Source organism: Gavia stellata, chromosome 22, assembly GCF_030936135.1.
Source record: "Gavia stellata isolate bGavSte3 chromosome 22, bGavSte3.hap2, whole genome shotgun sequence".
Lineage (NCBI taxonomy): Eukaryota > Metazoa > Chordata > Aves > Gaviiformes > Gaviidae > Gavia > Gavia stellata.
Window position 1 is genome coordinate 6,085,279 of NC_082615.1, and position 10,257 is coordinate 6,095,535.

At 52.5% G+C, this 10,257-nt stretch overlaps 1 protein-coding gene across 1 annotated transcript; it reads left to right on the plus strand.

Moving 5' to 3' along the window:
* Positions 1–297: 297 nt before the first annotated feature.
* FOXJ1 (forkhead box J1) lies at positions 298–4,601 on the plus strand. Its single transcript, XM_059828296.1, has 2 exons — positions 298–801; positions 3,801–4,601. The coding sequence occupies exons 1-2, from the start codon at positions 298–300 to the stop codon at positions 4,599–4,601; spliced, it is 1,305 nt and encodes a 434-aa protein (XP_059684279.1).
* The last annotated feature ends 5,656 nt before the right edge of the window (positions 4,602–10,257 follow it).

Sequence of the window (10,257 nt, forward strand, 5' to 3'; positions counted from 1 at the left end):
TGAAGGGAGGAGCAGAAATAGGATGAAAGCCAGGGCAGTCGATAGCCAGAGGGGAACTGGAAGATATTTTGCACCCTGGGGGAGTGGGGCACTGCGGCTCCGGTGCACAGCACCCCGGGGATGGGTCTCACCCAGCGGCACCGGGACCCCCCAGGTCCAACCCTGCCAGGGTGCTGCAGAGCGGCTGCATCTCAGAGACCCTCAACCCTCTCCCTGTTTTTATTGCAGGATCTGCCCCGTCCCCTCCCTCCTCTTCACGTGTATCCCGTGAACCAAGAGCTGCTGACGTGCCAAGGCATGGCTGAGGGGTGGCTGAGCCGCCTGCCAGCTGGAAAGAGCAGAGGGCAGAAGGGCGGCATGGGGGACGCGGATGACCTGGATGACAGCCTGACCAGCCTCATGTGGCTGCAGGACTTCTCAATTGCCAACACCAGCATGGGCAAGTCCTCCTGCTGCCCCAGCAGCCAGGACCCCCACAACTGTCACAGGATCCCCAGCTTTGCTGCCCCATGCTCGCCCCTGGCCGCCGACCCAGCGTGCATGGGCATCCCCCACACTCCCTGCAATCCCATCTCCTCCTGCACCTCGAGGACGGCGCACAACACCATGGCCGTGAACCCTCAGCTCATGGACGACATCGACTACAAGACCAACCCGCACGTCAAGCCGCCCTACTCCTACGCCACCCTCATCTGCATGGCGATGGAGGCCAGCAATAAGCCCAAAATCACCCTTTCTGCCATCTACCAGTGGATTACCGACAACTTCTGCTACTTCCGACATGCTGATCCCACCTGGCAGGTAGGCAATTTGGAGCCCTCTTGTCTTGTCCCCTCTCCCCGCAGGGCTGGGGAGGGCTTTCCACAGCCTCCACTGTGAGGTCAAATAGAGCTGCTGTCCCCAGCTAGCACAAGCGTGTCCCCAGGGGGTAGGGGACAGCCCCCAGGCTCACCAGCTTTGGGGACAACCTGAAGCACAGGGGCTTTTCCCAGCCACCTTGGCTCGCTGCCCTCCTCCATCACGCGAAGGGACCTCTGGCACGTGAGGCTTTCTAGGATGTGGCAGGGCAGGAGGGACCTGGGTGGCTCGTCCCTCCGCTCGGGTTATTCCCAGCCCAAATCCGCAGTGTGCCAATGATCCCGGCGGCGGTGCTCACCCAGGCAAAACGTCTGCAAAGCCTCTGCCCAGGCGTTGCCCACCTTCTCCCCAGGCAGGTGGGTCTTCAGCGGCTCTTGAAGCCCATCACGGGGAAGGAAACCCTCCGGTCCCTCTCCAGGGCCACCTGGGTCCCCCAGCCTCCCCTGTGCTGGGGGGACCTATGGGAGCAATGCGGGAGGAGGAGCTGTGTGCCAGTCCGTTGACTTTCTCCTGCAAACTCACGGCTGGGTAATCACCACGTTTTTAATTAAATGTGTTTATTAAAAAAAGAAAGAAGGTTTTTCAATCGCTCTCTGCAGAGATGCAGGGGGTTTACAGGATTGTTGCAGGCAGGAATGATAAATATGTTAACCAGCCGGGTAATAACAGAGGGCAGCCCAGGCTGAATGAAGTTTGGGATAGGGAGGGGAGATGGGGAGCAGAGAATTCAGCTTGCAAGTCTCTGACCCTTGTAAAATTTCGTTAAACTGTAAATTCAGAGTTACCACAGCCTGGATTGTTTGCAGGGCTATCTGTGTTCCTGCTTTCTTGCTTTCCTGCTTTCTTGCTTTCCTGCTTTCTTGCTTTCCTGCTTTCTTGCTTTCCTGCTTTCTTGCTTTCCTGCTTTCTTATTTCTTTCCTGCTTTCTTTCCTGCTTTCTTATCTTTCTTCTTTCCTTCTTTCTTCTTTCCTTTTTTCTTTCTTCTTTCCTTTTTTCTTTCTTCTTTCCTTTTTTCTTTCTTCTTTCCTTTTTTCTTTCTCTTTCTTTCTCTTTCTTTCCTTTTTTCTTCCTCTTTCTTTCCTTTTTTCTTCCTCTTTCTTTCCTTTTTTCTTCCTCTTTCTTTCTCTCTTTCTTTCCTTTTTTCTTTCTTTCTTTTCTTTCTTCTTTCCTTTTTTCTTTCTCTTTCGTTCTTTCTCTTTCTCTTTCTTTCTTTTTCTTCCTCTTTCTTTCTCTCTTTCTTTCCTTTTTTCTTTCTTTCTTTCTTTCTTTCCTTTTTCTTCCTCTTTCTTTCTTTCTTTCCTTTTTCTTCTTCTTTCTTTCTTTCCTTTTTCTTCCTCTTTCTTTCTTTCTTTCCTTTTTTCTTTCTTTCCTTTTTTCTTTCTTTCCTTTTTTCTTTCTTTCCTTTTTTCTTTCTTTCCTTTTTTCTTTCTTTCCTTTTTTCTTTCTTTCCTTTTTTCTTTCTTTCCTTTTTTCTTTCTTTCCTTTTTTCTTTCTTTCCTTTTTTCTTTCTTTCCTTTTTTCTTTCTTTCCTTTTTTCCTTCTTTCCTTTTTTCCTTCTTTCCTTTTTTCCTTCTTTCCTTTTTTCCTTCTTTCCTTCTTTCCTTCTTTCCTTCTTTCCTTCTTTCCTTCTTTCCTTCTTTCCTTCTTTCCTTCTTTCCTTCTTTCCTTCTTTCCTTCTTTCCTTTTTTTCTTTTTTTCTTCCTCTTTCTTTCTTTCTTTTCGAGGCTGTGTTCTCATCCTCTATCCCGATTCCCGTACGTGAAGACAGCCTGGAAAGGTCATGCCACCCATACTCCAGGGGGAGATGGATATATTCCTGTGGGAGCTGAGTGCTTTGGAGAAAAGCCAACACACCCAAGGAGCTTCAGCCCAGAGGAGGGTTTTGTTGTGTGTGTGTGTGCGTGTGCGTGTTTTTCAACAGCTCTAAGCATTCAAGCCTTGTTTTTCCTATTCGGCACTACGGATTATGGATGAATAAGCATAAAGATATCCAGGCAACATTAAAAAAAAAAAAACCCTCTACCATATCCAATCTCTTAATACAGTCTTGGCTTTGTGGAGTCCAACGCTGGGTTATTTACCCAATAACTGAGTTTCCTTTCTGATTATTCACATCACTCCAGGCACATTCAGGGTTTCAGAACAGCTCGACGGGAGAAGAAACTCCTCTTTTTTTTTTTTCCCCTCCCCAGCTCGTTTGAGTGGTGGTTGATGAAGATGCAGTGATTTCACACCGAGCTTCCCTGGGCCAGGAGGCACCACTGGGGACACACAGGGCTGAGGTGGGACAGCCCACGTGTCTCTGCGGTTTTGCCTGTCTGGTTTGTGTCAGCCTGGCTGCGGGGAGGCATGCTGCCTGTTTTTTTGGCCAAATATTTTTCCTAGCGATAGGCGCAGATGAACTGGGGGATGCAAGGAGGGCCCTGATGATGCCGTCCCCCACGGTGCTGCCATGTGTTGCCACTTTTAAGGAAGCCGTGGCCACATTGGTGTAAAGACCCTCCTCTTCCTCCTTACCCATGAAGGAGGACCCGACCTCCTCCAGCTTAGCTCCAGGCCTAGAGCAAGTCTGGCCGGTTTCTCTCAGTGCTCTGCATGATTCAAGGCCCCATGGCCGCCGTTTACAGCCAAGGAGAGTTGCCCAAATGCTTCCCGTTAGTTGGCAAGTCCTAGCCTGAACCCCTTGGCTCCTGCCACCTCTGGCTGGATTAGACAGGAGGCAAGAAAACTCTGCTGGTGACGCGGGGCAGGGGAGTTTCTGCGGGGCAGGAGAGCTTCTGCTGGGCAGGTAGCCCGGGATGTCTTGACGTTGCCATTTCTGCTTTCTTTTTCCCAAAGGTCCTTGCTGAAAACATGCTTTTCCACCAGCCTCCCCACACAGGTAGGTGCTGCAGTAGCAGACAAGCATTCAGCCTTGTTTTTTTTTCTCTTTTGGGTCTAGAACTCCATCCGGCACAACCTCTCCTTGAACAAGTGCTTCATCAAGGTCCCCCGGGAGAAGGGCGAGCCGGGGAAAGGCGGGTTTTGGAAGCTGGACCCCCAATATGCTGACCGGCTCAAGAACGGTGCCTTCAAAAAGCGGAGGATGCCCCCAGTGCAGATCCCCCCGTCCTTCACCGGAAGAGCCCAGCAAGAAGTATGGTGCGTCACCAGCTCGGCCACTTCAACTTGCACCACTGATAGCATCCTCTATGTCAACACGGAGTCGCAGCAGCTGCTGAAAGAATTTGAAAAAATCACTGGCAACAAGAACCGGAATCCAGAGGATGGCAAAGCAGGCCAGAAGCGCAGGCAGCCCTTGCCCAAGCGAACGGCCAAGGCGTCGCGGCTTTCCAACTCTGCCTTGCTGACCCAGGAAGAGCAGACCGAGCTGGGATCGCTGAAAGGTGACTTTGACTGGGAGGCCATCTTAGACACCAACCTGAGTGGGGACCTCTCCATTTTCGGGGATCTGGAGCTCACACCTCCAATAAGCCCCGCAACACGCAACCCGGACTTGACGGTACAAGGGCACCACGTCAACTGTCCTCAGGGGCAGGAGCAGGTCCTCACTGAACCCAGCCTGAACAACCTGGACCTTGACGAAACCTTGATGGCCACGTCTTTCCTGCAGCATCCCTGGGACGAAGAGACAGACGATCTCCTCTCCAACTGCATCAACATAGATCAGTTGTTTGACCTCAACGATACCTCTTTGCCAGTGGATGTGAGCGACTGGAGCAGTCTCACGTCCCTTTTATAAGAGGCCAGTCGCCATTCCAAGCCCACACGGACTTTAGTAGGATGCTCCCCCCATGCTGCTGGGACTTACAAGGGACAAGATTTTCTAGAGACAAAGACATCCACAGTGACTTTTACCAGCTTCATCATAAGATTATTCACAGAAACACCGGGGGGAGAAAAAAACACCACCACAGGAACTGCTTGATATATCTTTAAAGGACACATCAGAAGTCTCTAGTCCATGAGAGAAGAAATAGAACACTACTTATTTTTTTACTTTTAAAGGAAGAAATGTGAATTATCCTTTTTTTTTTTTTCTGTGAAAATGGACACAACATATGTTCCTTCAGGGCTAAAGGAGAGCACCTGCTAAATTCCACCCAAGACATGTGATTCCTGGCGGCTTAGGACTCTATAGATTAAGTGCAATTTCCTCACCCTTTCGTCTCTCCATTTCTCTCTCTCTTTCCTTTCTCTATCTAGGGTAGTTAGTAGATATAGTGTGATAATTAGCTAGCAAGCAAATAGAGGTCCCTTCTGGATTCTCCGAGTTCAACCTCCCTCCTGACTTGTGCCTAGGGAAGAAGAAAAGGTTTATAAATTCAGCAAGTCTGCCTCTTTAGATGTTTTTATATAATCTATTATATATTATATATTCAAAGAAACCTATATTTTTAGCACTAGAATTTCTTAATAGTGGGGGGGATAGGGGAAATACAGTTTGAGAGTTGTTTTATATTTTCACTGTTTTTAAAGGCTTGTGTTCATTGTTCTGTAAACCAAGACCAGGCGAGGGAGGATTCCTGGAGCAGCAGCAACAGGTTTCGTTAAAGATCCAGGAACTGGCCCTGGCAGGAGAGGAGCAGTAGGGACCGAGGTGCTCCCAGAACGAGCTTTCGTATTTTTTATAGCCAAAATTCTCGCTGCAGTTGCTGAAGGGTCTCGACCACCATAAACCCTCTCTGCCTTTCACCAGCTGCCATAGCCCCTCTCTGTTTTTTTGGTCTGAGACTGTTGCTCTCCACTTCTTTTGCTCATCCATCAGGTTACGAGTGGCTGCCAGGGCAACGCAGGACCCCGATTAAGAATGCGTTTTTGGGGGAGCTGTAAGGAAAACACTGTGGCATGGCCATCAGCTGGTGGCAATGGGGTCACTCCACATCAAATGCTCCCAGCTGAGACCAAGGAGGAAGGAAATCCACATTCAGGCTCCATCCAGGAGCTGAGGCCAAAGACTGTGAGTGCAACGGGCTCTGGGGATGGCAGCGGAGATGAAGTTCCATCCAGCCGGGAGCAGCTCATCACCCAGGAGAGCTGCCGGGATTGACACAAACCAAAGCTTTGGCCCTTTGGCTCGGAGCACAGCGAGAGTGTGGCAAGGTCTCAGCAAAGCAGCTCAGAAACATTTCGGGAGTGGAGCCAAACTCTGCTGAAACTTGACTTGAAGCTCTCAAGAACGGGATCCTTCGCCTCTCCTTCGCCTCTCCTTCGCTGTAGGTTATTAGAGTTAGAGTAGCTATTAGGTAGGAGTAAGTAGAAGCTGTAGTTTTAGTGGTATGTCTTAGACTTACTGAAAAATGGAAGATTGTAAAGAATTTCTTTTTTGGTTACAAAAGCACTTAGGACCTTTAATGTGAGCAATATAATTTATTGAGAGTATAGTTGTAGTGTAAGAATCAATAAACAAGCCTTTAAAAAACTATATAAATTACCCTTGGAGTAATTTGCACCCAAATTTGGGGAGAGGGTTGGAGCCGTGGAGGTGGGAGTGCAGGTCCCGCATCCCCCCGGTAAAGCGTGGGACAGGCTAAGAACCAACATCTTCAGCTCACGCAAGCAGCAGAGCTGGGACTGGGCCACTGCTTTGCCCAGGTGCCAGCACCTGAAGTGCCCTGGGATGCCACCGCACAGCTGGGGACGGTGTCCCGGGGCTGGGGAGTGAAGGCCATGTCTTTGGGGGGCTTTGGGGGTCGGTGTAGGTGTTTATATCTGTATTGGCAATGCTCCTTTTTATTTGTTGGTTTTGTTATATTTTCCTGTTTCGGGGCCTCGATGCTGAAGAACTGCAGCGTTATGTGTGCAATTTAACCTTTTCCATGGAAAGTTATTTTCAAATTAAAAGAAAAAAAAAAAAAAAGAAAAAAATGGAGAAGAAAAAACCCTTTTGCCTCTTTGTTTCCCTCCAGCACAGCCTGGCTCTGCCTGATCCTCTCCCCTGGAGGTAGGGGACATCTCACCAGCCCAGCCCTGGTTGCACACCCAGCCTTGCTACATGGGTGCTATCACCCCTCTCCGCGGCAGCACAGCAATGCCCTGCGGAGAAACTGAGGGACAAACCACATGCGTGACAATGGTTACACCCCGCCTGTGCAACATAAGGGTGGCTGTGCCCGGGGTCCCAAGTCCTGGGAGCTGCTCCCAACCCCTGGAGCATCCTTCCCTGCCCCTGCGGGGAGCTCTTGAGGGTGACATGGTGTCAGTGCCTGGGGCTATCCCTCTGCTTGTGCCATGTCCCCACCTGGCCCTGGAGATGCCCTGAGAAACACAAGTGGCTTCAGAGCCCTCTTGGGTACAGGGTGGTGAGAGGAGCCGCACAGAAACCGCAGGAATAGCCAAGCCCTCGCGAGGCCAATTACGCCGAGGAGCAGTTGGGCTCTGCCAAGGCAGGGAAGAAAAGCAGCGCACGCTCAGCTGCCAGCCGGGCCGGCGCAGGCAGGGTGAGGGGTGGCGGGTCTGGGGGCAGCAGGTTCGGGGAGCCCCATGGGGAGGGCAGGTTGGCTCAGGGATGTGGGGCTGGGTGCGAGGCTGGCCAGGGCCAGGCTGTGGGTACCTCTCTGTGCCCACAGCTGTGGGGCAGTGCTGCCACTTGGGATAGTGGGAGAAGGGGCTGGAAAGGGACTCTGGAAAAGGGTGGTCTGGCCCCCGCTCAGTGGCTGCCCAGCCCCACCCCCCCATCATGTCTGAGCATCTCCAGGGACAGAGATCCAACTTGGTGCTTCGGATGGACCCACCCCAGGATGTCCCATCCCTCTTGCACTGGGGACACAGCCCCTCCTGTCTATCCAGCACATAAGGAGCACCCAATCATCTCCCCAGTGATCTACTGGATCCCATCGGCACCAAGCACTGCAGCAGTCAGCCCCAGGGCCGCCCGTTTGCTCTGCAATGGTCACAGCTGCTCCCAATCTGGCCAATCTCAACCCAAAACAAGGGCTGGGCTCACTGCAGAGGCTGGCCTTGGCTTGTGTGTGCTTTGTGCTGGGAGGGCAGGATGTGGCCCTTGGGATGAGGTAGGGTTATCCCTGGGGGGGACAGCTTTGATGTGTCGGGGGGGGCGGAATTTTGGAGGCAGATCTGGGCTCTCCTTTCAGCTTGGGGACATTGGGGACCCTGAACCCAAAAAAGCAACAAGGAGTTCCCTGGCTTCTCCTCCTCTCAGCTCCCCATTGGTAGCACCAGGGGAGCTGCTCTCCGCTTCCCCCTGGTAGCGGTGGCACTGGCAGGGCTGCAAAAAGCTGGCAGCCCCCTTGTCCCTCGATCCACTTATTTATTTTGTTTTGCCAGGCACAACCATGTAGTTTCTGTTTTTAACCCCCCTGGAAAAAGAGGCGCCCCCAGCACCCCCACCCTGCCAGGGGACTGAAAAAAACGACCTTGCCAGGAAAAAATATTCCAGCCTGCCGGAGCCAGTCGAGGGTTTTAACGTGAGAAAGGGTGAATATAAAGGAGGCACCAGGCGAGGCCTGAAACAACCTCGTTTTGTTCAGCTTCTGAAAGCAACAAAACCAACTTGGACGTGAATTTTTTTTTTCTTTCAATGAGATGGTTTGGTGGGAGGGTTATTTTTTTAAGCAGCAGCCAGGAGGTGCACAAGTGGGGGTGCTATGGGGTGGGAGCATCGCTTCCCGCAGGTGCGGAGGCAGGCAGGACACCATGCCGCTGCCCGCACAAAGCCCATGTGTGCTCAGGGCGAAGCACGGTGCCAGGAGAGAGGTCGGGACCCGGCAGCGCCCGGCCTGCCCGGGCTTGCCGGCAGCAGCGGGGTTGCAGCCCATGGCTGGGGCTGGTCCAGCCCTGCGGGCTGCCCCGGCTCGCCCGGCCCAGCGGCGGTGATGGGTTGGGGACCCCATGGGCTCCCAGTGTCCCCCGTGCTCTATGTGTGGGCAAAGCATCGTGCAATGAAAACCCAAACTACTGCAGCCCAGAGCCGGCTGTGTTTTGGGGCATCCCACCACTGGTACCCACCAAAGCGGATCTGGGAAGCACCCAACTCCAAAAACTCCCTGCAAACTCAGCCTTCGCAGCCCCAGCCAGGTCCTTCCCCAGCTGGTTATTAAGCACATGGCAATTATTCCTTTATTATTTATTTCTGCTATTGCCCCAGCCGTCCCCTCATCCATCATCCCTCCCTGATGGGCAAACATTGACACCTCAAACCAATCTCCCGTTCACAGAGGGGGAAAAAAATATACACATAAGCCCTTCTTTTCTCTGCTTTTCTTGCCCTGTCTTTCTTTCCCCTCCATTGAGTGCGGGGCTGGCACGGAGCCATTCTGGCAACAGCCGGCTTTCACTTGCTAATCATCCTAAATATTGAAAATCAACGCCTAGAATAAACAGCTCAAAGATTGGGGCCATCTCTGCTCTGTTTGGAAATGCTAATCTCGCTGCCTTTTGTTTTCCTTGTGTGGATTTGGTGCTGTGCGTTTGGAGGAGGTCACAGCTCATGGGTTCTCCCTTCACCCCCAGATTTTTCTTTACACCCCCCCCCACCATCGTGAAAAATTCAGCCCATTTTAACATCCCAGGCTGGGACGGCCGGAGCGGTGGGGGGAGAAGGGGGAGACAGGATGGAGGAGGGTAGGGAATGGACTCGCCTTGCATAGCAATGAATGAACCTCCAAAGTTTGGGAAACAACAGGTTCCCAAACGTGCATCCAGGAGTTCACGGTGAGTGAGAAATCTCATGGGAACCGCACTTGGGCAGGGAGCTCCACCCCAAGTACAGCAGGTCCCTGGGGGGGACAGGGATGAGGATGGCATTGGGGCAGCTTGACCCCCAGCCCTGCGATGAGGGGCAAAGCTTGGGGACAGCTCAGGGACTTTCTGCCCCATGACACTGATTTTTGGAGGGTTTTATACCCAAGGGGATGAGGTGCCATAGCAAATCCCAGACAGGCTGTGACGGGCCCCAGGGCTGGACCCCAATGTCTTTGCCTGGAGGGATTAGGCTGGATGCAAACACCTTCCAGTGGGGTCGTGGGGGCTCTGGGAAAGGTAGCTCTGAATCCAGAGAGGGTGCAAAGCCCCTTTTCTGCTTTTCCAGTGGTGACTTTGCACTGCTGGCAGAGCCCAGTGGGACTGGTGGTGTTCTCATACCTTGGATGGCTTAGAGCATCCTGATGGGGAAACTGAGGCAGGGCAAGGCAGTGGTCTGACGTGGACCAGAACCCGATTATCTGGGCAGCGCTTTCAGAGCATGCCTGCACCCTCGTGGTTTTTTGGCTGTGCATGAAGGGGTGTACTCTCTGGCACCGGGGAGCCCACCCGGCAAAGCTCCCTGCCTCCCTCTGCACCCCAGGCAGCCCTGGGGCAGGTCAGTGGGCCGTTGCCAGCGGCCGTTCCTGGCGGCGCGGCTGGCACAATGTGCCGGCAGGCCGGGGCTTGCCCTGTGG